General features: G+C 41.3%; 1 protein-coding gene across 7 annotated transcripts in view; it reads left to right on the forward strand.

The window, feature by feature from the left end:
* Positions 1-23,830, forward strand: part of SLC26A8 (solute carrier family 26 member 8) — an 80,871-nt gene that overhangs the window by 51,829 nt on the left and 5,212 nt on the right. For 5 of the 7 annotated variants that reach the window (XM_019738818.3, XM_074332851.2, XM_019738820.3 and 2 more), the window contains 9 exons: positions 6,784-6,931; positions 7,798-7,911; positions 12,480-12,557; positions 15,799-15,894; positions 17,015-17,121; positions 17,200-17,269; positions 17,686-17,778; positions 17,886-18,017; positions 21,434-21,805. In XM_019738818.3, the coding sequence (XP_019594377.3) occupies positions 6,784-6,931; positions 7,798-7,911; positions 12,480-12,557; positions 15,799-15,894; positions 17,015-17,121; positions 17,200-17,269; positions 17,686-17,778; positions 17,886-18,017; positions 21,434-21,805 (1,210 nt within the window). The remainder of the gene's footprint in view (positions 1-6,783; positions 6,932-7,797; positions 7,912-12,479; positions 12,558-15,798; positions 15,895-17,014; positions 17,122-17,199; positions 17,270-17,685; positions 17,779-17,885; positions 18,018-21,433; positions 21,806-23,830) is intronic. The other 2 variants (XM_019738821.3, XM_019738824.3) reach the window with 2 other exon arrangements.

Genomic DNA, 23,830 nt, shown 5'->3' on the forward strand with positions numbered 1-23,830 from the left:
GGGGAGCTGACTAATGGGGAGTTGTTGGAACTGGAACAGGAGGGCATAGCTGGAGAAGAGGCGAGAGAGAAGGAAACTGCAGGGGAAGAAAAAGAAGAACACCCAAGAAAATTTACAGTGAATGTTTTAGCAGAATATTTGCAGACCTCAACAAGCTCCTTAAAAAGTTTGAAAACATAGACGACCCCCCTCACCCCACCAACACCAAAAGGTTTTCATTAATAGAGAGAAATAGTCACAGTGCATTATCTGTCTACAAGAGAACCATGATGAAAACAAAAACCAACCAAGCAAACCACCACAGACATATTTGTGAAAGGAGTGACACCTCTCAAGAAACGCCTCAGGCAGGTCCTTCAGGAGGTATTGCAGAAGGCATTAGCACAGGAGATGACAGCTCAGTGTGTGTTATTGTCCCTGAAAACCTTCCAGTGGGACAGTATGTGGAGGTGGGAAATAGTGATATTGATGATCCTGTCCCTGTGTAGGCCTGGGCTATTGTGTGTGTTTGTATCTTAGTTTTTTGTTTTGTTTTGTTTTGTTTTGTTTTGTTTTGTTTTGTGTGTGTGTGTGTGTGTGTGTGTGTGTGTGTGTGTGTGTTGTGTTATTTTTGGCCGGGGGGGGGGGTGTAGAATATTGGGGAGCAGTGTGTTTTTCCAGGACCCATCAGCTCCAAGTCATTGTCCTTCAATCTAGTTGGAGGGCGCCCTCTAGTGGAGGGTGCAGCTCAGCTTTAAGTCCAGTTGCCGATTTCAATCAGTAGTTACAGGGGGCACAGCCCACCATCCCATGCAGGAGTTGAATCGGCAGCCTTGTTGTTAAGAGCTCAAGCTCAAACCAACTGAACCATCTGACTGCCCCTCCAGCAGCTCAGCAGCAGCTTGTTGTCTTCAATCTAGTTGTGGAGGGCCCAGTTCACTGGCCCATGTGGGAATTGAACCAGCAACCCTGTTGTTAAGAGCTTGCACTCTAATCAACTGAGCCATCCGGCCACCCCAGTGTCTTAGTTTTTAGCCAAAAAGTTTAAAAAGCAAAAAAAAAAAAAAAAAAAAAAAAATTGTTTTTCAATTTTAAAAAGTAGAATACATATAGAATAAGGATATAAAGACAGAAAATGTTTTTGTGCATCTGTAACAATGTATCTGTGTTTTAAGCTGCAGTGTTAGAGTTGAAAAGTTAAAAAATTTTTTAAGTTGAAAATTACTTTTTATAAATGTAGTATAGCCTAAGTGTACAGTGTTTATAAAGTCTATAGTAGTGTACAGTAATGTCTTAGGCCTATGCATTCAATTACCACTCGCTGAGTGACTCACCCAGAGCAACTACCAGTCCTGCAAGCTCCATTCATGGTAAGTACCTTATACAGGTGTACCATTTTTTTATTTTTTATATTCATATTCTTACTGTACCTTTTCTATGTTTGGTTATATTTAGATACACAAATACTTACAGTTGCATTATAATTGCCTACAGTACCCAGTACAATAACAAGCTGTGCAGGTTTTCTAGCCTCGGAACAATAGTCTTTACCATATAACCTAAATGTGTAGTAGGCTATATCATCTAGGTTTGTGTAAGTGCATTCTATGATGTTTGCACAACAATGAAAGCATCTAATGATGCATTTCACAGAACGTATCCCTATTGTTAAGCAACACATGGCTGTAGAAATATTCATAGGCAGATTTGAGCAGTCAGAAGAAAGAATCAGTGAACTTGAAGATAAGATCATGGAAATTACTGAGTCTGAGTAACAGAAAGAAAAAAAGGTTGGAGAAAAGTGAACAGAGCCTAAGGGGCCTATGGGAGACCATTAAGCACACCAACATACACATCATGGGAGTCTCAAAGGAGAAGAGAGAAAAGGGTGGAGAGAACATTTGAAGAAATAATGGCTGAAAACTTCCCAAATTTGATTAAAGACATGCATATAAACATCTAAGAAGCTCAACGAATTCCTAGTACGATGAACTAAAAAAGACCTGCACTTAGACACATTATAATCAAACTTTTGAAAGACAAAGAGAGAATCTTGAAAGCAGCAGGAGAGAAGTGACTCATCCCACACAAGAGCTTCTCAATAAAATAATGAACAGATTTCTTGTCAGAAAATTTAGAGGCCAGAATGCAATGGGTCAACTCATTCAAAGTGCTAAAAGAAAAAAACTGTCAATCAAGGATCCTATCTATATCCACCAAAGCTGTCCTTCAAAAGTGAAGGCAAAAATAAGATATTCTCAGATAAACAAAAGCTGAGGGAGTTCATTACCACTATACCTGTCCTGCAAGAAATGCTGAAGGGAGTTCTGCAAGGTGAAATGAAAGGACACTAGACAGTAACTGGAAGCTGTATGAAGAAATAAATATCTCAATGCAAGTAAATATTGGTCAATTATAAAAGTTACCATTATTGTAACAAAACTTTGTAACTCCACATTTTGCTTTCTACATAATTTAGGAGACTAAAGCATTTTTTAAAATTATTTATGTTTTGGGGTACACAACGTATAAAGATGTAATTTTGTGACATCAATAACCAAAGGGGTGGGGATAGAGCTATAAAGGAGCAGAGTTTTTGTATGATATTGAAGTTAAGCTGGTATAAGTTCCAAGTAGAATGTTATAAATTTAGAATGTTAAATATAATCCCCAAGGTAACCACAAAGAAAATAGCTATAGGATATACACAAAAGGAAATTAGAAAGGAATTTAAACATTTCACTACAAAAAAAGTCAACTAAGCACAAAAGAAGACAGTAATGCAGGAATGAAGGACAAATAAAGCTATAAGGCATGTGAAAAACAAATAGCAAAATTATGGAAGTATGAGTAATTTGCTCCTTATCAGAAATAACTTTAAATGTAAGAGGATTAAACTCTCCAACCAAAAGCCAGAGATTGGCAGAATGGATAAAAACACATGATCCAACTATATGCTGTCTACAAGAGACACACTTTAGATTCAAAGAAACAGATTGAAAGTGAAAACATGGGAAAAGATATTCCTTGTAAAATAGTAACACAAAGAAAGCAGAAGTTGGGCCGGGCCGGTGGCTCAGGCGGTTAGAGCTCCGTGCTCCTAACTCCGAAGGCTGCTGGTTCGATTCCCACATGGGCCAGTGGGCTCTCAACCACACGGTTGCCAGTTCAATTCCTCGAGTCCCGCAAGGGATGGTGGGCTCTGCCCCCTGCAACTAAGATTGAACACGGCACCTTGAGCTGAGCTGCCTCCCGGATGGCTCAGTTGTTGGTTGTAGTGTGTCCTCTCAACCACAAGGTTGCTGGTTCAAATCCCGCAAGTTGCTGTGCCCCTGCAACTAGCAACGGCAACTGGACCTGGAGCTGGGCTGCGCCCTCCACAACTAAGACTGAAAGAACAACAACTTGAAGCTGAACAGAACCCTCCACAACTAAGATTGAAAGGACAACAACTTGACTTGGAGAAAAGTCCTGGAAGTACACACTGTTCCCCAATAAAGTCCTGTTCCCCTTCCCCAATAAAATCTTTAAAAAAAAAAAAAAAAAAAAAAAAAAAAAAAGAAAGCAGAAGTGGGCATAGTAATATCAGACAAAATTGACTTTAAATTTAAAAAGCCATATATGAAAAATCTACAGCAAACATTACATTCAATGTTGAAAGACTGAATGTTTTTCCTCTAAAATCAGGAACAAGGCAAGGGTACCCACTTTCACCACTTCTATTCAGCATAATACTGGAAATTCTAGCCAGAGCAATTAGGCATGAAAAAGAAAGAAAAGGAATTAAAAAGGAAGAAGTAAAATTATATCTGTTTGTAGATAATATGAGTTTATATATAGAAAACCTTAAAGATTCCACACACACAAAAAAAACCTGTTAGAACCAATAGATGAATTCAACAGAGTAGCAGGATACAAAGTCAACACAAAAAAAGACAGTAGCAGGGGCCAGCCCAGTGGCTCAGGCGGTTAGAGCTCCATGCTCCTAACTCCGAAGGCTGCCGGTTCGATTCCCACATGGGCCAGTGGTCTCTCAACCACAAGGTTGCTGGTTCAACTCCTCAAGTCCCGCAAGGGATGGTGGCCAGTGCCCCCTGCAACTAAGGTTGAACACGGCACCTTAAGCTGAGCTGTCGCTGAGCTTCCAGATGGCTCAGTTGGTTGGAGCACAGGCTCTCAACCACAAGGTTGCCAGTTTGACTCCTGCAAGGGATGGTGGGCTGCGCCCCCTGCAACTAGAAAACAGCAACTGGACCTGGAGCTGAGTTGCACCCTCCACAACTAAGACTGAAAGGAGAACAACTTGAGGCTGAATGGCACCCTCCACAACTAAGATTGAAAGGACAACAACTTGACTTGGAAAAAAGGCCTGGAAGTACACACTGTTCTTCAATAAAGTCCTGTTTCCCATCCCCAATAAAATCTGAAAAAAAAAAAAATTTAAAAAAATTGACAGTGTACAAATGGATTAAATGTTAAAAAAAAAAAAAAAAAAAAAAAGACAGTAGCTTTCCATACAATAAGACTGAACAATCTGAAAAGGAAATTATGGAAACAATTCCATTTACAATAGCATCAAAAAGAATAAAATACTTAGGAAATAACCAAGACGGTGAAAGACTTACACAATGAAAACTACAAAACATTGATAAAAAAATTAAAGAAGACATAAGTAAATGGAAATAGATCCAATGTTCATGGATTGGAAGACTTGATATTGTTAAGATGTCAATGCTACTCAAAGCAGTCAGCAGATTCGACTCAATTCCTATCAAAACCCAATGAGGCTTTTGCAGGAAAAAAAAAATCCTAAAATTCATATGGAATCTGAAGGAGCCCCAAATAGCCAAAGCATTCCTGAAAAAGATGAACAAAGTTGGAGGGCTCACACTTCCTACTTTCAAAACTTACTACAAGGCTATAGTAATCAAAACAGTGTGGGACCAGCTTAAAGAGAGACATATAGACCAGTGGAATGGAGAGCTCAGAAGTAAACCCTTGCATATATGATCAAATGACAAGGGTGCCAAGACCATTCAATGGGGAAAGAACAATCTTTCCAGCATTGGTACTGGGAAAAGTAGATATCCACAGGCAAAATAATGAAATTGGACTATTACCTAACACCATATACAAAAATTATATCAAAATGGATCAAAGGCCTAAATATAAGACCTAAAGCTATACAATTCTTAGAAGAAAACATAGGGTAAAAGTTTCATGACATTGGATTTGTCAGTGGTTTATTGGATATGACTCAAAGGCATAATCATCAAAGGAAAATAGACAAATTAGACTTCATGAAAATTAAAAACTTTTGTGCATCAAAAGACACTACCAACAGAATAAAAGGGTAATCCACAGAATAGGAGAAAATATTTGTAAATCATGTATCTGATAAGGAATTAATATCCAAAATATACAAAGAACTCCTAATACCCAACAAAAACAACCTGACTCAAAAAATGGGGCAAGGACTCGAATAGACATTTCTCCAAAGAAGATATACTAATGGGTAATAAGCACATGATAAGATATTCAGCATCACCAATCATTTGGGCAATGCAAATCAAAACTACAATAAGATACCATCTCACTCCCATTAGGATGGCTAGTATAAAATAAAAAAAAAGTCAGGAAATTACAAGTGTTGGTGAGGATGTGGATGAGGAAAATGGAATCCTTGTGCATTGTTAGTGGGAATGTAAAATGATACAGCTACTGTGGAAAACAGTATGGCGGTTCCTCAAAAAAAATAAAAACAGTATTACCATATGATACAGCAGTTCTACTTCTGAATATATACCCCCAAAATTGAAAGCAGGGTCTCGAGTTGTTTGTGCACCCACATTCATAGCTTATTCATGATAGCTAAAATGTGGAAGAAACCATAAGTGTCCATCAGTGGATGAATGGATAAGCAAAATGAGTTATATACATACAATAAAATATTCAGCCTTAAAAAGGAAGGAAATTCTGACGTATACTACAACACCGATGAACCCTGAGGACATTATGCTAGGTGAAATAAGCCAGTCACAAAAAGACAAATAGTGTATGACTCCACTTATATGAGGTACTTAGAGTAGACAAAATCACCAAGACAGAAAGTAGAACGGTGGTTGCCAGGGCTGGGGAGAAGGGGAAATAAAGGGTTATTGATTAATAGGTCTAGAGATTCAGTTTTACAAGATGAAAAGATTTCTGGAGTTGATGGTGGTGATTGCACATTATGAATGTTATTTAATACTACTGAAATGTATACTTAGATGGTTAATTTCATGCTATGCATATTTTACCACAATAAAAAAAACTGAAAGAAAAATAACTACAAAAGGGAAGGTGTGGATAGAATTAGAAATAATTTGTATAAGGACTATGACTAAAATTATACCCTGAAAGATTTGAGGGAATTAAAGAATAGAAGGGAATTCACTGAGCTTTTTAGCTCTGAACTATCTTAGATGTAACAGCTGCCTATTATATACCCACTGATTACTCTCAAATAGTGTAAATAAACCATTTTTTGTCAATCCTTGTGGTTTTGCCTGTCCTATTTGTTACCATTGCTACGTGGCAGAAACCTTGAACTAGAAGATAGCGGAACATATTCTCTTGATGGTTTTTGTGACTTGGCTTAGTTTGCTGGCAGTTTTGGCAAGCTGCTTCCTCAATTGTTTTCCTTATCTCTTATTGGTACTTTTTTTTAAGTGTCAGGCCTGCCCTGTATGATAAGGATGGCGTGGGGGAGGTGCCAATAAATCATTCCTGCTCTCCAGGAATAATTCCACCATTTTATTCCAGCTTCCTGTTTCCTGTAATGCCAGATTTGAACATTCTTCCGGAAATTATTTTACAAGCCTTTTCCTTAGCTTTTGTGAGCTCCTCACTGCTCATATTTCTGGGCAAGAAGATTGCCAATTTCCATAACTATAATGTCAATTCCAACCAGGTGAGAGGACAGGTTTTTCTATTTATTACTTCCTCTGACCCTTAAGTCTTTGTTCTCCAATCTGAGCCTCCTGCTAACAGGAAGACTGGATTCTTCTGTAATCAGAGAATTACTTGGACTATAATTTGAACTATAATTACCAAAGGATTTTTGAGAAGTGTGGCACACTTAACTCTGAACCCACTTGAAATAATATGAGTGTTATTCCCCTAGAACAGATATGGGGTAGGGATGCAAAAAGATAACACAGGGCACCATGTTGGTAAGCCAGCAGAATTCCTCTTCTCCTAATTTTATCTTCCTTTCCAACAAATCCTTAGAAATCAACTGCATTCTGAGGTGCAGTAAGAAATGATATGGAATACCAAAATCAAGCTTCTAATATAATTAAGTTGGTCTCCCAGAAATAGTTTTTGTCTCTTTTTAGTTTTTGAAAATCTCCAACTATTCTGAGTTTGGCCCTTCCCCCAGGATTTCAAAAGGGAAATATGGAAGCAAAAGGTATCCCACATTGACTTTTAGGATAGTATACTAGAAGGCAGGGAGAAAAATAGTACTATGTTTCCCTCTATCATTCTAAGTCCTACTGGTCTTGTGAAAAAAACTAATAAGGCAGATGTTTCATTTTCTCACTTTGAAACGATCTCACTTTCCTTATGATCACTAGCTAAAATGAAGGTTCAACTTAATCTAGAAATCAGATTTGCCATCCTTTTGTTCTTTCTAAGAATATTTCGGCATTGTTTGAAGTGATATAAGCAACCATATTCTCCTACACAAGAAATAGACAATATGCCTTTGGTTCAAACTTAAATCAGCATTCTTCCACAAATAGTGGGACTAAATTGTTTGTCATTTCTTTATAGGATTTAATAGCCATTGGCCTTTGCAATGTCGTCAGTTCATTTTTCAGATGTTGTGTGTTTACCGGTGCTGTTGTCAGGACTATTATCCAGAATAAATCTGGAGGAAGACAACAGGTGTGTTGAAATAGAATTTGATCTCTAACATATAAACATATTTATGTCTATTCATATATATATATATACATATATATATTCATAGAAAGGGATTATATTAGTCTAATCATGTTGTTGTTTTAATGTTATGTTTGTTGGGGAAGCTCTCTTGGAAGAATTTGGATTTCATGCTTGCCTTAATTTTTGCTTAGATTTTTGTCTAAAAAGCTATTTATCAATGTGCAACTTGAAAATCGTTTTCTGTAAGAATATGATTCTATGTGAGAGGCTTCTATATATGAGCCCACAAAAAAAAACAACACATTTTCCATGTAACATACCTAAAAGGTAATATTTCCGGTAAGCTAACGATTACCTATTAACGATTTTTTTTTTTTTTTTTTTGTACGGGAGATATATACTCAGTCTTAGTCTAGGAAAGCAATAATACAACTTTCTCCACCCTGGCAGCTGAACTAGAAATGTTCCTGGCTTCCCCAAAGGATATACCAAGAGGTTTTCATGATAGAGAGTAAGGTCTTGTCTAGGTGAGCCTTTTATGACCATGCTATCTTTGTATATGAGAGTTATCTAGGTCAGACTCTCTTCAGGTATTTTGAATTAGGAAACTCAATGTATGGGTGGGTAAGAGGGGAGAGGGAAAGGGGGAATGATGGGAGGGAAGGCTCAAAAGGCAAACCTCCTTGTCTAATTGCAGTCATGAGTCCAATGTTCATGAGTTTTGAACTCACTAGATAAAAGTTACAACTTGACAACATGAGAGGTGTTCCATCTCAGCTACATAGCCTGGTGAAATGTTGAAGCCCTATCAGAATTGAAACTGGAGTACAGTTAGGGAATGGGCCAGGGTTCACAAGGCAAAGAAACAGGAACAGAGGTCATAGACAAGCTTAGGCCACAGAAGCATGCTAGGAAGGTATAGCCATGGTCAGAAACTGAAGTGCCAGGAGAATGGACACAGAATTTTAATGGGGAAAAATAAAGTGTCACTATCCATGGCTAGTTCGGTGAGAGCGAATAAACATCAGAAGATGAGGCATAGACAACGCACGGGTCTAGAGGAAGACCTCATCGCATCATTCCAGGTGGACTGAGTTTTGCTGTCACAGAGCTTCTGGCAGACACACTGGCCTTTAAGGTGTAGCTCTTTTCCACTGCTCTTTGCCGTACAAAAGGAAGTTGGGTTATGTTAAAAAGAAGGATATTCTATGCAAGAGCGAAAAATCTTTGCAGTCAAAATTAGAGGGTTTTATAGGAAGAAATGGAAATGGCAATTCCAGGCATTAGTTCCTACTAACTTGACAATACACTTTGTTTATTCACTATATAAGCATCACAAATTTAGGGAGAAAAGATGTACACAGTTGGAAAAAATTAAATCACAGTGCAGGTAAAATTAAGTACAGAATAAGTACAATAAATAAAAAGTACCATAAATGTTGCAAGAAGGAGAATGATGAAGGAAGTGAGGCCTTCATGGAGTCTCCTAATGAAAGAGCCTTAGGATACGTATCGATGGAGGGAAGGAAGAGGCTTCAGTTCAGCCTGGGAGATGCCTTCGGCCGGTTGGACTAAGTAGTGCCGGCCTCAGGTAGGCGGCCCATGGCTCTCATTCCGCGGTCTGTTGCTGCATTGTTCTCCCGTGCAGCACACTCCCCTGCCGGTGACATCTCTTTCTCTGCAGTACAGTGTGACACTTCATGGGAGGCATGTTTCTAGGGATGCTGGTAAGCCCTTCACTGACACCCTGATCTGCCCAGTGCATATCACTGGTTCAAGCAGAGAGTGCTGCCAGCCCCTGGCCCCACGCATTGGAGCCACCCAGCCTCTACTCTCAGTTTCTGATCCGGACCTGCAAAGGCTTCTGGGACTCATTCAGCCTCCTTCATCCCGCAGCAGTGGGTGCTGCCTGCACCCCTTCCCTTTGGGGACTTTTGATTCACTCTGCTTAAGAACAGCCCTACTTCTTCAAAGTTCCTTAAGACAGGAAAGAGAAGCCAGAGTCTGGCTCTGAATCTCTCAGACATGACCTGCCACCAACGGCCACTTTATTTTTGTTTGGCATAAATACAAGCTGTGTATTTATGTATCTGGGTTTCTCTTTAATTTTGCCCAGTCTAGAGCCCATTTGTCTTCACTGGTTGCAGCAAAACCAAGCGGCCCTTGCAGCCATGGCCTGGGCCTGGGGTGTTGGCCGGTCCCTGGCAGTGGGGGTGTGAGGAGCCCCTGACCTGTGGCCAGTAGCACTGTCCCCCGCTCCGTCTTCCCGCTTATTCAGTTCTGACCACGGTGCTTCCCTGTTCTCCATGAATGGGTTCCTTTCCTCATTCTCTGCTTTCCAAGGACTGGCCTCTTGCCCTGTTCCCACACTCCAAGAACTGCTTACAAATCAGTTGTTATGAAAGAAAGAAAAGAAAAAATTATAAAAGAAGAAATGTGTTGTGTTCTTTTTAGAGGCAGCCGATGGGATGGTGGAGAGAGCCTGGATTTTGGAGTCAGCCAGTCAGGTGGATTGAACTCAGTGCTTCCTAAATGTTCGACCTTGGACAAGTTACTTTTGTCTTCTGAGGCTCTAGTCCTCATCTGTGAAATGGGGAGGAAGATACCCTTTCAGTTGTGAGAATTAAATTAGATGATAATAGTGCCCATCATACTGCCTGTCGCGTAAGATGTTCAAAAATCACAGCTTCAGTCCCAGGTGCCTGGAGCCCTGGGTACTTGGCAATCTACTGTCCTATCTCATGGCACCCACTACTTATGGGGCAATTGGTGTCTGAGGGTTGGCGTGTCCATAGTGGCCGTGGCTTGTGGGAACTCACACTGCCTTGAATCCCAGGAAAAGGCAGAGTCAGTCTTTGATCAAGAAATCTTGGACAGGTGATGGAAAATCGGGGCGGCAAAGCAACACGTGGGTAAGATGAGCTGCTCTCCTGCTTGCTGTCTTCAGCCGCTGTGCAGGTGCTGAGTCTGAGGTTCTGAGAGCCATCAAGCACCCTCGTAAGCCCGTTCCTTTGCGTGTGCCGCCAAGGGGGACACACAGTTATTGGCGGGCCTCCCAGCCCTCTCTGAGCAGCACATTTTATGGGATTCAGTGTCTGGTTTGTACTCATTTTGATGTAGGTTTTTATACAGCTTATTTTGGCTCTGGATGGCTTTGTTTCCTTAAACATAATCAGAAGAATTTTGGAGGAAAGAAGTGGTAGGAAGGAAAAGTCCTGATGTATTTTCCTGTGCTAATCAAAATAGGTTTTTTTCTAGAGTGCCAACAAAGACCACCCGAAGCTGGACCCTCAAATTAGATCCAGCAACAGGCTGACGTGTACATTGGCCGGAGGAGTTTCTGCTCTCAGGTCCCTGCTGTAGTCCCACAGTGTATAAAACGTTTGCTGTTAGAACTTCCTGAGTTTCCGTTATAATGACCCGTGTTCCTGAATCCTCCCTTTTTCCTACACGACTGTCACGTGGCTCAGCTTCTCCACGTCAGGTTGCTCACGTTCGCTGTGAATCAGCTGGAATGGGAGACATAGAACGTTGATTTCATTGCTGTTACTTTCAGTGATGCATTTATGTGGCAAATAGCAGTGAGTAGTGAAAGGGAACCCAGGAGGAAGCTATGTTTTTTTCGTACTTATGAGATAAAGATAAAAATTAGAGAATCATGGCTGAGTGGTCATTTAACAGCTTAGATTTGAGGGACTCCCTCAGTTCTAGGTTGTATATGCCATTGTTTTGATGTGTGGTTACAGTTTCATTCCCCTCCCCCATCTCCCATCACAGTGGGAAATTATACCGCTTTATGTCGTGTTTTATTATTATGAGCTTAAGCAATGGAAACGTATCAGTGGAGGATATAATAGGTTCAAGGCTATGTCCAGAGAGCCTTGACATTGCAAAGGGAACTATGTTCCTTAGCTTTCTACCTGTGTTTGCCAGTCAGAATCACTGCGTACCAAGTCACACTGGGCCCAGAGCTGTCATTCCAGCTGGGATGGGATCCAGAGCTGCTATCTATGGCCCTGACTCATGTTTGGAACTTTTTTTGGCTGCAATAAAGCAGAGAGAGCTGAAGTCGGAACATCAGAAGGGATTATCATTGTATTTTTTGAGATGAAGCACCAATGAAACTGTTAGATGGGAAGCTATGCAGGCTCCAAGCAGGACCGTGAGAGGTGGGATATTTATTAATACGCAAAGTGGAATGGGTGGGATTTTAGGGCTGACAGTAAGTACTCTACTAGGGCTTTCCTAAACTTTTCAAGGAGGTGTTAAAGTTGGGACGGAAGGCAAGCCAGATTTTAGAAAACTTGAGATTCATACCCAAGACTATTTGGAAATTTTCAGAAAGTGTGTATGTGTTCACTCAACAAGTATGTACTGAGTACCTAGTATGTGTTTAGCACTTTGACAACACCTGGAAATGTCAGTTCAATAAAAATGTACTTATGCTGGTTATACTCAACTCCTTTTAAGAAAAACTGACATGCTTCTCACCAAGCAGAAGGTGTCGGTGGCAGACAGGAGCTGACCCGTTCCTGACGGTCTCTCTCCATCCGGCTCTGTCTCCTCAGTTTGCATCTCTGGTAGGAGGGGGCGTGATGCTGCTCCTGATGGTGAAGGTGGGACACTTTTTCCTCGAACTGCCAAATGTAAGTGCAACTGATCAAATAACTAGGCCGAGAAAGACCAGTCTCCAGATTGCATCTTGGTGGGTCTCTCTCAGGAGAAGTACATTCAGCTTGTCCCCAGTGGTTGCCCCAGACTCACTGTAATCCTTTTCCTTTAAACTAACAGCATCTACCTCACAGGAGTGGGAGTTAAATAAGATTTCATATATATATGAAAGAACAGTGTTGCGCTAATAATAAGCCCTCAAGAAACATAAGTTCTTATTGTTATTATTCTCATTCTCATTAATCTTCTTTTAATTGCTTAAGCTATAAAGAAGCTTTACAAGTAAGGATTTAGTTAAAGATGACCAAAATAGACTTCAGATGCCAGAACGCCCATGACCAACACAGGCTTTGAAACTCACTGTGCATTCATGCCATCTGTTTTCTTATACCGTTTCCAGAAGCCCTTGCTCTGCATTCATGCAAACTCAGTCCTCCTCTTGCTTCCACACTGTCTCTTGGTTAGTTGGAAACACTAAAAGACACGGTCTGAAAGTTTAGTTATAACTCTGTGTTCAGCTAGGATGCTTCCACATACTTACATGCCGTTTCTTCCCTTTGTGTGAGACTGACCACTTTGCATTTACAGATGCCAGGTGCATTAATTACTGGCTATAATCAATTGGTTCTCGGTTGCAATCGAGATCAATGTGCAGGGACCATAATTTCCTTCTAAATTTCCCTAATGTTCTCGTTAGCCATTTTTGGACAGTACTGCAGGAGGTGGGATGAGGTTTCATTCCCGGTGTAGCAGCTTGGTTACACACTGAGGTGGCAGTGCCTGAAGCTGCAGTGGTTGGAAATGTTATTCTCATCAGTTTGAACGCATCCGTTCTACCTGGTGACTATCAGGTTTCGGCAGGGCAGGACCACCTCACGGCTGTTACTGCCTTCTGTTTTGTGATTCAGGGACCTTGGAACCCAGCCATGGAATCCATGCATGGAGGGTGGAATTAAGCTTGTGTTTATCACACAAGCTGTCCTCTAATTTCCAGCAGAAGTCATCTCCAGACTTTAGTTTCTAGAACACCTTTGGTACTCTAACTCTTGGAGTCTATTTTAGGAGAGCCCCTCGCTAATTTACTTCGAACAGTGACATATTTTCCTTTATAGCTAGAAGAATCAGCATTTTAAAAAACTCCAAACACCCCTTTATTATAAATACATTGCAGACAGAACAACCCTTGCTTTTGACCAACCATGTTATGTCACATTATTTTTACCGCTTCTAGTTAACTAGATACTTCCAGTTAAAACGTTTCTGAGTGAGAAAATATGAACAATCTGATCAGTGGAATATCTGAATTACTAATACCAGTGGGGCTCTAAGAGTATTAAACTATGAAAGATTCCTTCCTTCCTTGAAAGACTATGAATCGCTTGTTGCAAAATCCTTATTGGAGGAATTGTTGGAGCAAGCATTCTGGCAAGGATCTCAACTAGTTAGCAAGGGGACCAACACAGATTTTTTAAAAACATGATACAAAATAGTATATTCACTATTGTTCCAATTTTATGTGAAAACAATATACAGAACATACCAAAATGTTAACAATGGTTACCTCTTGGATGATGGAAATTATATATAAGTTTAATTCTTCTTTACACATGAGCATGTCCTACCTTAATATTCAGAAAGGAAAATTTTTTATTGTATACCGTTTTATGAAAATAGTTGTTTCCTCTTCACATTCTCTACCTCAAGCCAAAAATCTTGCAAAAACCCTATGAAGTTGAGATTCTTCTCTTTCCCATCATATCTCCCTGCAAATTGCAGAGTTTGGAGATTCCTGACTGAAAAGAAGATAAAGATGGGAAAGAAGTCATTTTTGCCGACTTCATCTTTGCTCTTCCCTCCTGTGCTGACCTGTGGAGTCTAATCAATCACTGAGTAACCTCAGAAAACCCCGAGTGAGCTTGGATCCAGCCATTCCTGTTGGTAGGATCCGTTCTGATTCCCAGGCAGAGTATACAGAGGAGAAGAGAGCTAGGAAAAGGCTGAAAACCGTTAAGCCAAGGCAGGGACTTCATGAACACAAGAAAGTATTTCTTGAAATAGGTTAGATTCTGCTTTGAGTCCCTGATGATTTTTACATCCTTACGAGTATAGATTTTCATTGTTTCATACTTAAGAAACCTTCTTTCCATTAAAAAAAGTAGACATGCTTATTTTTTTAAACTTTGGAAAATTCATAATAGATGAAAATGTCATCCACAATTACAAATAAACCACTATTAATATTTTGGCATACATCTGACCAATATTATTTTCTATGAATGGATGTTACTTTGCATAGTTGTAACCTAACTGGGCATACAATATTGTATTCTTGTTTTTGTTTAACATATAGCACGATACTTCATACTATAACTTATGTAGTTATTTTCTTATTGGAAAATTAGGTTGTCTGAATTTTTGTTATAAATAACAATGAGTAATTTTATACATCTACCCTTTTCTATATTTAGGATAGATTTCTAAAAGTAAAACAAAATTTCTGTGTGAAACCACATTTTGATATATTGCCAAATTATTTTCTAAAAGGTTGTTATACTCAACAACCATATATATGGGGTGTTTTCATTTTGCTAATATTGTGTGATCGACCAAAAAAGAATGGTATCTCACTGTTGAAATAATTACAGTGTATCATGATTAGACTTGAACATGTTTCTGTGAGTAGAAGTTCCCTTAATTTGTCATCCCAGTTGAGAATGCTTCCTAGGCAATGTAGGTAACAGAGATGTGTCCAGCAAACTAGACAACGCAAGGCCAAGTAGCCAAAGACCAGACAGGTAACCCAAAGTGCCAGTCCCCTGTGGGCCTTGTCACGTGCAGCAAAAGTGACAGCACTGACACAAAGGGCTAGATGACTATAATCTTTGGTTACTCTTCCTCCCGCTGTCTGTACACAATGAACAATCTGAATCTAAAAGGGGCTTGTGGTCACCTTACTGGCTGAATCAGTCTGGTCTTGGCCTTGGCTTTGCCTCGTCTTGTGTGTTTGACAAGTTATGGAGGAGTGCAGAGAAAACTGTGGAGAATACTTATTTGATTAGACAGTGAGTTAAAGCATAGACATGGTATTTTGATGACGTAGCAATGCCTAATATCTCTGAGTGGCAAGCCTAACTCTTTGTGGTTGGTTCCTTTGTGAAGATTTGGGAGTTTCACCTCTGAAGGGAAAATGAAGCAGGGTTTATCTTTTCCCCACAGGCTGTGCTGGCTGGTATTATTCTGAGCAACGTCCTACCTTACCTTGAAACCATTTCCCACCTACCCAATCTATGGAGGCAGAGCCAGTATGACTGTGTGAGTGTAGATGCAATGGCTGAGGTGGGGAGAGGCAGAGGGGAAGGCTGGAGGGCGGGAAAGAGAACAAACAAGAGATCAACCTGAAGGACATTACAACCTTTGATGCTAGTACTCTACTTTTACTTTAAAAAGGGGAGGTCAAAGTTGTCGGTGCATGGAAATATTGAGGCCTCATTCCAATTATGCAAAATTAAATAAAAAGGAATTAATTAAGTAGCTACAGTTACATACAAGTCTAGTAAAAAGGACTTGTCATGCACTGCATATTTGAATGACTTTGAACCCACTTAATGTCAATACATCCCAAGATAGGAGACACAAATCCTGAAAAGAGAAGGTGTCATGCCAGGCAGAATACTGATGGTGCACCCTCCTTCTCTCTAGAACACAAAACCAGGGGACAGAAAGGGGAAACAGGAAGAAATAAAAGATGGGGGGGTGTAATACGGTAAGAGGAGAAGGACCCAGTGGCGGCCAGGAGATCCAGGACCCTGAGGAGCTAAGCGGGAATGTGGTCCAGCGCACAGATAGGGCTTCTAGGAGGAGAGCTAGAACTTTGAACGGGACTGGAGAGGATGACAGAAAGTTGAGTGCAGACACTAACAAGTGGCTGGTGGAGGGGGAAGTCAATATTTAAGGTAGTCAAGACTATCTTCTCTGTGATGGTTAAAGTCAAGTCACCGGCCGAGAGGGACAGAGAAGGTGGTGAGGTAGGGGCTTGAAAAGAATGTTAAGATTGGCCATAACTATCATAGGTGTTAAAATAGCAACTACCATTTGGGGAGTGTTCTGTGTTGCTTTACAAATGGTATTGCTAATCTCAACAAAGCCTATCAAGTAGGTATTATTCCTCCTATTTTGTATATGAGGAAACCGAAGTGTCAAGAGAAAACTGAGGAGATAAGTGACCAAGGATGCAAGAAAGAATTGCTAGGCAGCCTTGGGACCCAATCATTGGTGATGGCCTCAGTCTGCCACAAATGGTGGTGGACTCTGTTTTCTAAATCCCAGGTGTCGGGAGGTAGAGGGTGAGGTGAATTGAGAGATAGGACTGGTCATTTTCTCAGTTCTGCTTGTTATCATGCTCTTCCTTTTTCCTTCCTCCCCTTTCCATAAGATTATCTGGATGGTGACATTCATGTCTGCAATCATCCTGGGACTGGACATCGGACTCCTTGTCTCAGTAGCTTTTACCTTCTTCCTGATCACTGTTCAGTCACACAGGTACTTAGTCTCAGGTAATAGGAGGCTCGCCAGGGCAAGGTAAGGCCACTACTTACAGGCAACTGCGTTTCCTTTCAGAACTAAGATTCTTCTCCTGGGTCAGATCCCTAACACCAACATTTACAGAAGCATAAATGACTATCGGGAGGTAAGAATCCAAATCAGTCTCCCTTCTTTGCCCAAACGATGGGGTGGACCAGGTCTGCTGCTTCGTTTTTCTACCAAATACTTTGCTGTTGTTTGCTGCACTACAGACACACATTGACAGAGATGGGGAAAGGGACACACAATGGTAGATGTGGCAGGTGGGTAAATCCTTCCAGTCCCACAGCCAGTCAAAGATCATGTTAGAATGTTCTTAAGGGGGTAGAAGGACAAAAGAAAATAGAGGAGGGAAAATGAAGATAGGAAAAGCAAGGGGGTGAAAGTGGGAGGAAGGAATTTGCTAGTTCTTGCTTCTTATAAAGAAGAATACAGATTCTTCTCCAGGAGGTTCTAAAGATTTTTTTTGTTACTCCACAAAAGCACTGAGAAATTTCTCTTAATTTTACATTTGTCCCGCAGGCCACAAGTATTCCTGGAGTGAAAATCTTCCAGTGCTGCAACTCCATTACCTTTGTAAATGTTCACCATCTGAAGGACAAGCTGTTGAATGAGGTGATGGGCTTCCTCCTCTGCTCTGCTCTACCTGCCCCCAGCCCTCCCCACGGCCCCCGCTCTGCCATCGCTCACGGCCCATATGAGAGCCCCCTTCTATCTTTCAGGTTGGAATGGTCAGGGTGCCTCTTAAAGAAGAAGAAGTTTTCCTCCTGTTTAATAGACGTGGAGATGACTCACAGGAAAGAAAGCTGTGTCAGTGTTCCTGCAACTGTGATGAACTGGAGCCACCTCCCAGGGTTAGAAACACCCCTTCTTTTCTGCATTTTCCTCCACACTTTATAAAGAAGTTCACTAGTAGTGGTAGTCATTGTTTTAAGAAAAGAAAAGAAAAGAAAAGAAAAGAAAAGAAAAGGAAAGTGAAACCCCCTCAGGGATGTTTGACTCTTAGATGGACCAGAGGTCATTGGAAAGTAAAGGTTTCTGCTCAGAAATGAAGACACAGGTTCCCCGTTGAGAGTCAGATCTTGACCTGAAAGTAGGTCCCAGGAGATGTTCTGACTCTTGAGTCGCTGCTCTATGGCTGGAGGTTTATCTAAGTGCAGAGAGTACAGTTGGCCCATTGAGATTGTCAGCCATTCTCTGCCAGCCTTTCTGAAAATAAGGGACTTACAGATTATTTTGACTTCTGACCAGGGCAGGGTCAAGGTGCCTGGGGTTCTCAAGGATCTGCCAAGGTCTCCTGATGTCTACCTGTGACCAGGGAAATGGTGATGGACAGTTGAGGGCGCATAAGAACAGATGGGGATTTTACAGCATCTGAAGGTTATTTTAGCTGGTGAACAAAATGTTCATTATTTCCAACTCAGACTTGATCTAAATATTCCCTTGCCCCAGAGAAGGGCTGCTCATTTCTAGCTTTGGGGCCTTTACCCAGTCTATACCCACACTCTGGAGGTGTAGCTCTACGTACACACACACACACACACACACACACACACACACACACACACACAAAATACCTCTTGTCTCCCTCCTCACATAGGCCCCTGCAAACACCGAGCACCCACTCTCATATGAGGTCTGACAATTAAGTTCGCGAACTTGTTGCAACAATGTTGCTAACCTTTTTTTATATCAGAGGGATTATTCATTATGAATTTGTACCGACTGGACAAACAGTTAACCAAGTTTACTATTTGGAAGTGCTGAAAAGGCTACGTGAAAAAGTTAGACGACCTGAACTTTTCGCCAACAATTCATGACTCTTGCATCACGACAATGCACCAGCTCACATGGCACTGTCTGTGAGGGAATTTTTAGCCAGTAAACAAATAACTGTATTGGAACACCCTCCCTACTCACCTGATCTGGCCCCCAATGACTTCTTTCTTTACCTGAAGTTAAAGGAAATATTGAAAGGAAGACATTTTGATGATATTCAGGACATCAAGGGTAATATGATGACAGCTCTGATGGCCATTCCAGAAAAAGAGTTCCAAAATTGCTTTGAAGGGTGGACTAGGTGCTGGCGTCAGTGCATAGCTTCCCAAGGGGAGTACTTCGAAGGTGACCATAGTGATATTCAGCAATGAGCTATGTAGCACTTTTTCTAGGATGAGTTCGTGAACTTAATTGTCAGACCTCGTATATTCACACTGTTGTGCAATCATCGCCACCTTCCATCCCCAGAAATTTTTCATCTTGTAAAACTGAAACTCAGTATCCATAAGTAAAAACTCAAATTTCCTCCGCCTCCCAGCCCCTGCCAATCACCATTCTACTCTCTGTCTCTATGAATTTGAATACTTCAGATACCTCGTATAAGTAGAATTGTACAGTATTTATCTTTTTGCGACTGGCTTATTTCATTTAACATAATGTCTTCAAGGTTCATCTTTGTCTTCTTTTAAAAAATGTTTTGTCATGGAAAAATTTGAACATATACAAAAGTAGAAACAAGTATAATGAGCCTCTGTGTACCTACCATCCACTTTTTTTTTTTTCAAGGAGGGCTCAGCTCACAGTGGCCCATGCAGGGATCCAACTGGCAACCTTGGTGTTATTAGCACCACGCTCTAACCAACTGAGCTAACCGGCCACCCCCCTACCATCCACTTTAAGATTTATCAGCTCATGGCCAACCTTGTTTCATCTACAATCCCACCCACATATAGGCCCCCCAAATCACAGGATTAATTTGAAGCAATTCATGGAGTTTTAAATCAAATTAGGGCTCAACTCTATTAATACGACAAAAAAGGCTGTTCTCGTATTTTATCAATCTTAAGATAGACATTTTTTTCACATCTCTGAAATTGGATGCATTGTGTAAATTGATGGCATGACATAGTTTAACTTGCAGTGTTTTTTTTTCTTTGTAACACAAAAAGTAGTGATGCATCTTAAAACTGATGAAATAGGTTAATAAAGCATACCATACAATGTATTATTATGTGCTAAATTGTGTGTTTTTACAACTCTAAGAGTTCAGGTAAAGAGAAACCAGCATGAGCTCAAAATGTCAGGGAGGAGAGAGCAATGTCGATTTATGTCAGGTAGGAAAAAAGAGGCTTCCCAGTCCAGACATAGGCTTGGACAAAGACGCTGAGGTAGAAATAAGTATGGGGTCCTCAGAGCCAGAGGCTTGGCCTGGGAAGTCAGTTTAGGCAGAGACAACATGAGAGGATTATGAAAGCCCTTGGAAGGCAGGCATGTGGAGTAGATGAGGAGAGAAAAGGGAGGCTCTTGGAGGTTTCCTTCTGCCGGAGGGCCTTGTCTCTAGCCGCCACTGAGCCAGTCCACAGCTGTCCCCTGAAGACCTGGACTCGGGGACCTTCAAGCCTTGGAGAACACCTCTCTCCTTTCAGCTGTAACATTATTATCTACTCACACAACTTTCTTGCTATGCAATAATGTACTACCTTATATAGTTTACATCTTTCCAGTTTTTTTTCTATCTTTAAAATGTATTTCATAAGCAACACCATTAGAACAAATTTTTAGGAACTATCACCTCAAATTATACCACGCTAGTAAATGGATTCCTTCCATGTTTCCACGTGCCTATAGCTCTTGTCGCCGTGTGTTGTTACTTGTCCTTGGAGCAGACGTGGGCATGCCCCCCATATAGAAACTGGTCCCTGTGCCTGCAGAGTTGGCATCCACATCTTGCGTGCCACTGTCCACCTGGTGTGATACTGTCCTTAAGCGAGGGACATCCTATTTGGAGGATGAAGGGAGTGGAAGGGAAAGACAGCCCTGGTCAAGTAATTTTTGTCTTCTTAAGGGTGTCCAGGAAGACTGTTACACTTGTGAAAGAAGGAGGTGTTGAGAAAAGGGATTGATGGAAGAAATACTTCAAAGCATTAGTAGGCACTGGGGATAAATTAGAACCCAGGGATGAGAGAAAGGAATAAATCAAAGATGATTTTAAGACGGGCTCCCCAGGACCGTGATACTGTCACTGAGGCACCTGAGGAAGCTGGGATGGGACGCTGTGAGTGATGAGGATAAAGAAAGATGAATGTGGCGTTTACACTGATGGCCTTGAAGGGGCAGTGAGATGCCCAAGTACCAACTGTATAGCACTTCGTCTGTGGAGAAGTTTCCTAAGGGAGAGAGAAGTGAGTTCATAGACAGAAACGGCAGTGCTGCCCGTACGTCCAGCCTTAGTTTGAATCTTACCATGGTCCTCCCCTAACTCTTGTTCCAGGTTGTTTACACAGAACGATTTGAAAGTAAACCGGACCATGATACATCCTCCTTTAACCTGATCCGCTGCTCACGTTTGGAGAGCGGGAACGCGAGCCACACTTCATCCGACGAACAAATACCGTACACAGCAGCTTCCACATTTCAGAAAAATCAAGGGCAAAACTATGAGGATGAGGAGAAAGTTTGGTTTTCTTATAACCCTTCTAGAAACGACTCAATGCCACTTCCTGGAGCTTCTGCAAGTCAGGTCAGGAGTAGATCACTCATGCCTTGCTCAGAATCATCTCTTCTCCCCAGCATCCACACCATCATCCTGGATTTCTCCATGGTACATTTTGTGGATTCACGGGCTTCAGTCGTATTAAGACAGGTAAGTACTGGACAGTCTTTAACAAGAGTCCTGGTCCCCTCCTGCCACCATGAAGCCAGCCCCAGTCCTGATTGAATTCTGTTACTCACCGATCAGCTGCTATGTGATTCCTGGGCCACTAGAAACTTGGACACTGAAGATAGTTTAAGGTCAACCAGAATAAAAAGAAAAAGAACCAACTCTGATTTACTAAACTGGACTTAGTCCCCTAAGTATGGCATATTATTCCTCAAGGAATTAAAAATAGGAAACTCTGAACACCCTTGAAACAGCAATCTGTGCCACACCCGGCAATTCCTAGTATATCCTAGAAGTTCGTGGCAAATCTTTTCAAGGAATAGGTCTGAATGCTACAGAAAAAAGCTCACCAAGAATTCTCCACTATTCAGCTGCTCTGAGCTACGCATTGTAAACGGCACTCAGGTTTGAAGAAATTGTGATGAAAAGACACCCCAAGCCGTAGGCTGCCTGGCCCAGCACCTCTTCATTTCCTACATCTTTGGGTAAAAAGAACAGGGAAGATTTTTCCTTCAAAAGCTGTGTCCCTCAATCCTGGCTTCTCTCCCACTCTCAGGTTTCTCTGACAATTTTCATTTCTCTCTCGTATAACATGGACAGTTAAGATGCACAACTACCATATGGGTTTTATTGTTGAATGTCTCCTAAGTACATCTTTTTTACAGTCAGCTTATCTCAGTTGACAGCCTCTACCTCATGTTAGCCCCTATTGGCGATGGCTCGGGTCTAAACATCCTGAACACCCACTTCCCAGCTCCAATTGCACCCACCTTTTTTTTTTTTTTTTTTTAGATATACTCATTTGACTGATTTGCCATCTTCTATCCTCAGACCCCACTTTATCAAAACTTCTTATTCCTAAAGGAACACGATTCTGTCTTAAGTAAGGCCAGCTCCTCTTTGGTATGAGGCAGTAGGAAGCTTCTCGTAGCAGAAAGAATTCTGGTGGGTGGCCTGTGGATGGGTGCTCCGTCCTGGCTTTACTTCCGCTCACTGGCCATCTGACCCGGGCTAACTTACTAACTTGCATGAGGTCTTGGTTTCCTCATCTGTAAAATGAGAGGCTTGAAAGAGATGAATATTCAGGGCTTCTCCATCCATGAGATACTTTTTTCCCACCCCGTTTTCAGACTCAAGTATACTTGCTAATGTCTTGTTTGGGGGGCTTTTCCACCTCAGGTCCTCCTCCTGGGCTGTGTTCCCTTCTCCCAGTCTTACGCTGTAGTTCTCACTTTAGATTTCATTCAACCTACATTTTTAAGTGCCTACTAAATGCCAGGCTGAGCTGGGCACATTTATATGCATGATCTCATTTAACGCTCACACAGCCCTGGGAGACACGCCATATTTCCCCCTAAGCATCCTAGGCTCTCAGCGGGTAAGTGGCCTGCCCAGCACTGGAACTTCCAGCAGTTGTGCCATCCCCTCCTCCTCTCTCACCTCTTGTCTTCCTTTTTTGTGGAGGCGCCATATGTTCTGGTCCGTGGTCTGACCCATCCACACCACACCGCTGCAGGTGACTTTCTGCTCCAGCCCCCGTGTGGAGGCGACATGAGACACCTCCACGTCACATCCTCCAGTGATTCACGCTTTTACACTTCCAAATCTCGCGTTTCTTCGTTCTTTGTGTAATAGTTCTATACCTCTGTATTGGAGAAAATCATTATATTTTGTTTACTTTATAATTGAACACTGAATAAGAAAAATCCCAGCAGTTATTCTTATTAGAGACAACCACGCAACTTAAGCTTCTCCCTGATTCATGGGATTTCGGTCTCTCAGTGCTTGTCATTAGAATACTCGTATGTCCATTGTGGCTCTTTACCAAATGACTTCATGATTTCCCTTTATACCTTATGATTTAGAATCAAGAATGACTTTCTTGTTTCCTCTTGATCATGAGAGTCTGTCTGTTTTAGTTGTTTTGGCTTTTTTGTTTGTTTGTTTTCGGTGTGTGTGTTTTTTGTTGTTGTTTTTTTGACATTTTAACTTAGTGCTCAGGGTTGG

The sequence above is a fragment of the Rhinolophus sinicus genome, chromosome 2 (genome assembly GCF_057876585.1).
Source record: "Rhinolophus sinicus isolate RSI-liver-muscle chromosome 2, RSI-T2T, whole genome shotgun sequence".
NCBI classification, from domain to species: Eukaryota; Metazoa; Chordata; class Mammalia; order Chiroptera; family Rhinolophidae; genus Rhinolophus; species Rhinolophus sinicus.